General features: G+C 44.9%; 1 protein-coding gene across 1 annotated transcript; it reads left to right on the top strand.

Annotated features, from left to right (window-relative positions):
- Positions 1-1,091: 1,091 nt before the first annotated feature.
- Positions 1,092-2,531, top strand: LOC130994104 (uncharacterized). The gene is made up of 2 exons (XM_057919139.1): positions 1,092-1,880; positions 1,956-2,531. Exons 1-2 carry the CDS (start codon positions 1,092-1,094, stop codon positions 2,529-2,531), a joined length of 1,365 nt encoding a protein of 454 aa, XP_057775122.1.
- Positions 2,532-2,811: the final 280 nt, after the last annotated feature.

The following is a 2,811-nucleotide window of genomic DNA, read 5'->3' on the forward strand; positions in this document are numbered from 1 at the left end:
GGAGAATCTGTTGAAACCTTTGCCTTGGGAAACTCTCTTTCTTCTGTTACTTCGCATTTTCACAACTTGATTTCTTTTCAGTGTTTCTTTATTTTAATTTAAGTTTGTTTTCCAAAATCAAAACTTTAATAATCGTTCTTCCAGATAGAGTAAAATAATTAAGAGTAGGCATTGATAACCATTAGTCCCTGTGGATTCGACCTTGTTTGCCACTATATACAATTGCACCCGTACACTTGCGGCGTGTAAATAAAATAGCGAACAAGTTTTTGGCGCCGTTGCCGGGGACTGATTTTTATCAGTACTATTCTGTTGATTGTTTGATACTACTCTGGATTTTTATTTTCTGTTATTTATTTACGTTATTTACTTCTTTCTTGTGGTTCTAATTTGAAACTGGTGGATTGTTTAGGTGGTGTATGAACACAAGATCTAAAAATTTACCTTTAGTAGATTTTGATCCGGAGATTGAAGCTACGTGCCGCCATAACAACAGCCAGACGACCAAAGTCAAATTGGATCACATGGCTACTGCGGAAGAAGTTTGTGCTTTGAGAGAGCAGTTGCAGGCGGTGTTGGATGCTCAGAAAAATGCTGCTGAGCAGAAACAGCCACCTATTGATGAGGCATTTACTCCACTGTACCAGTACCAAGAGCCGCCCAGAGTCAATGCAAATAATTTCGAGCTAAGGACTGGGCTGATTACCATGGTACAACAGAACCAATATGGAGGTAGTGCCATAGAGGATCCGAATGTGCATTTGAGACAGTTTCTAGAGTTATGCAGTACTATAAAGATGAACGGCGTAGCAGATGACATCATTCGCATTCGTCTATTTCCCTTTTCATTGCGGGACAAGGCCAAGTCATGGTTCCACACTCTGCAATTGGGTGCCAATCCTGCTTGGGAAGAGTTGGCACACCTGTTTCTGCGGAAATTTCACCCTCCTGGTCTCACTTTGAAGTTGAAGATGGACATCGTTTAGTTTCAGCAATTTGAAGGTGAATCATTAGCAGAAACATGGGAATGATATCAAGAGAAATTGAGGAAGTGCCCGTCCCACGGTTTTGATGAAGGGACTCTAGTCGTCATGTTCTACAATGCATGCGGAGAGCGCACGAGGATGTTCATGGACACAGCAGCTGGAGGCTCCCTACTCAAGAAGGGGAGCGCAGAAGCGATGGAGATCATAGAAAGTATGGCAGCTACCAGCTATCAATGGCCGTCCGAGAGGGTGCAGCTGAAGAAAGTTGCTGCAGCATCCAGCTCAGATCCCCTGACGATGATCTCGACTCAGCTGGCAGAGCTGAGCTCAAAAATTTCAGCAATGTCTATGGGAAATCCTGAACCAGCTGTGGAGGATCTGACAGGCGTAGAAGACGCCAACTTCATTCATGGGAGGAACTTCGGGAATTTCCAGTGTGGGCAGCAGAGTGGCTACAATAGAGGACAACAATATCAGCAAGGAGGTCGCTCACACCCGAATTTGTCATATGGGAATCCCAATAATGCAATTCAACCTCCACCAGGCTTCTCGGTTACCAACGGAGTGATAAATGAAGAGAAGAAGCCGAATCTTGAGGAGTTGCTAATGAAGTTCGTGGCCAAGTCCGATGAGAGGATGGAAAAGTTGGAGTCCAATGCTGCAGCTGTGGGGACCCAGATGAAGATGTTCGAGACCCAATTGGGTCAACTGGCCAATGCTTTTACAAATCTACACCAACAAGGTCAGTTTCCGAGCAATACAATTGTTAATCCCAAGGAGCATTGCAAGGCAATCAATTTGAGAAGTGGGACTACTTATGAGGGACCCAAGATGCCTGAGGACGAGATCGTGTCGCCGGTTGATGAGAAAGAAGCTGAGGAGGTCACCGTTGAGGTTTCTGGCAAAAAGAAGAATGAAAAGCAGAAGACTACTTCTTCGCCAGCAATAGTGACTTTGTCGTTCCCTCAGCGACATCAGAAAGAGAAGGTGAAACAGCAGTTCTCCAAGTTTTTGGAGATCTTCAAGAAGTTGCACATCAATCTTCCATTGGTGGAGGCGTTGCAGGAGATGCCACAATATGCAAAATTCTTGAAAGACATCATCTCGAGAAATAAGCGGCTGGGAGAGTTTGAGACGGTGAATCTCAATGAGGAGTGCAGTGCGATCTTGCAGAAGAAGCTCCCAACAAAGCTTAAAGATCCTGGCAGCTTCACTATTTCCTGCATCATTGGAGGCCAGCAGTTTGGGAAGACGCTTTGCGATTTGGGGGCAAGCATTAATCTCATGCCCTTATCTATTTTCCAGCGGTTGGCTATTGGAGAGATGAAGCCGACGTCGATCGCGTTGCAGATGGCAGATAGGTCGGTGACGTATCCACGGGGGATAGTGGAAGACGTGTTGGTGAAGGTCAATGAGTTCATATTCCCAGCTGACTTTGTGGTGTTGGATTTTGAGGAGGACAAGACCATCCCGTTGATCCTAGGGAGACCGTTCTTGGCCACAGGAAGAGCCTTGATAGATGTGGCTAATGGGAGCTCACTTTGAGAGTGAATGATGAGAGCCACACCTTCTCCATATATCGAGCTTTGAAGTTTTATGATGAGAATGAAGATATTGACATGGAGGAGTGCAAGTTGTTGAGCCTAGTTGATTCCTGTGACACACCATCTTCATGGAAGGGTCTCGGCGACCCTCTTGAGGCTTACATCTCTCATTTCTTTTTCTCTACTGATTTTGATTTTCCTCTTGATATGCATTTATTTTCTGATGAGTTATTTGAGTGTTGTAGTGCATTGGAGAGTGTTGCAGAGATTGCACCTAGGAG

This window comes from Salvia miltiorrhiza, chromosome 7, assembly GCF_028751815.1.
Source record: "Salvia miltiorrhiza cultivar Shanhuang (shh) chromosome 7, IMPLAD_Smil_shh, whole genome shotgun sequence".
In the NCBI taxonomy this organism is placed as follows: domain Eukaryota; kingdom Viridiplantae; phylum Streptophyta; class Magnoliopsida; order Lamiales; family Lamiaceae; genus Salvia; species Salvia miltiorrhiza.

What these genes read in the sequence shown, in the direction of transcription:
- LOC130994104 (XM_057919139.1), top strand. Translation starts at nt 1,092, where the DNA reads ATGTTCTACAATGCATGCGGAGAGCGCACGAGGATGTTCATGGACACA. An exon ending in CTGAGGAGGTCACCGTTGAG is followed by an intron (nt 1,881 to 1,955) that starts GTTTCTGGCAAA and finishes TCGTTCCCTCAG; the next exon opens with CGACATCAGAAAGAGAAGGT.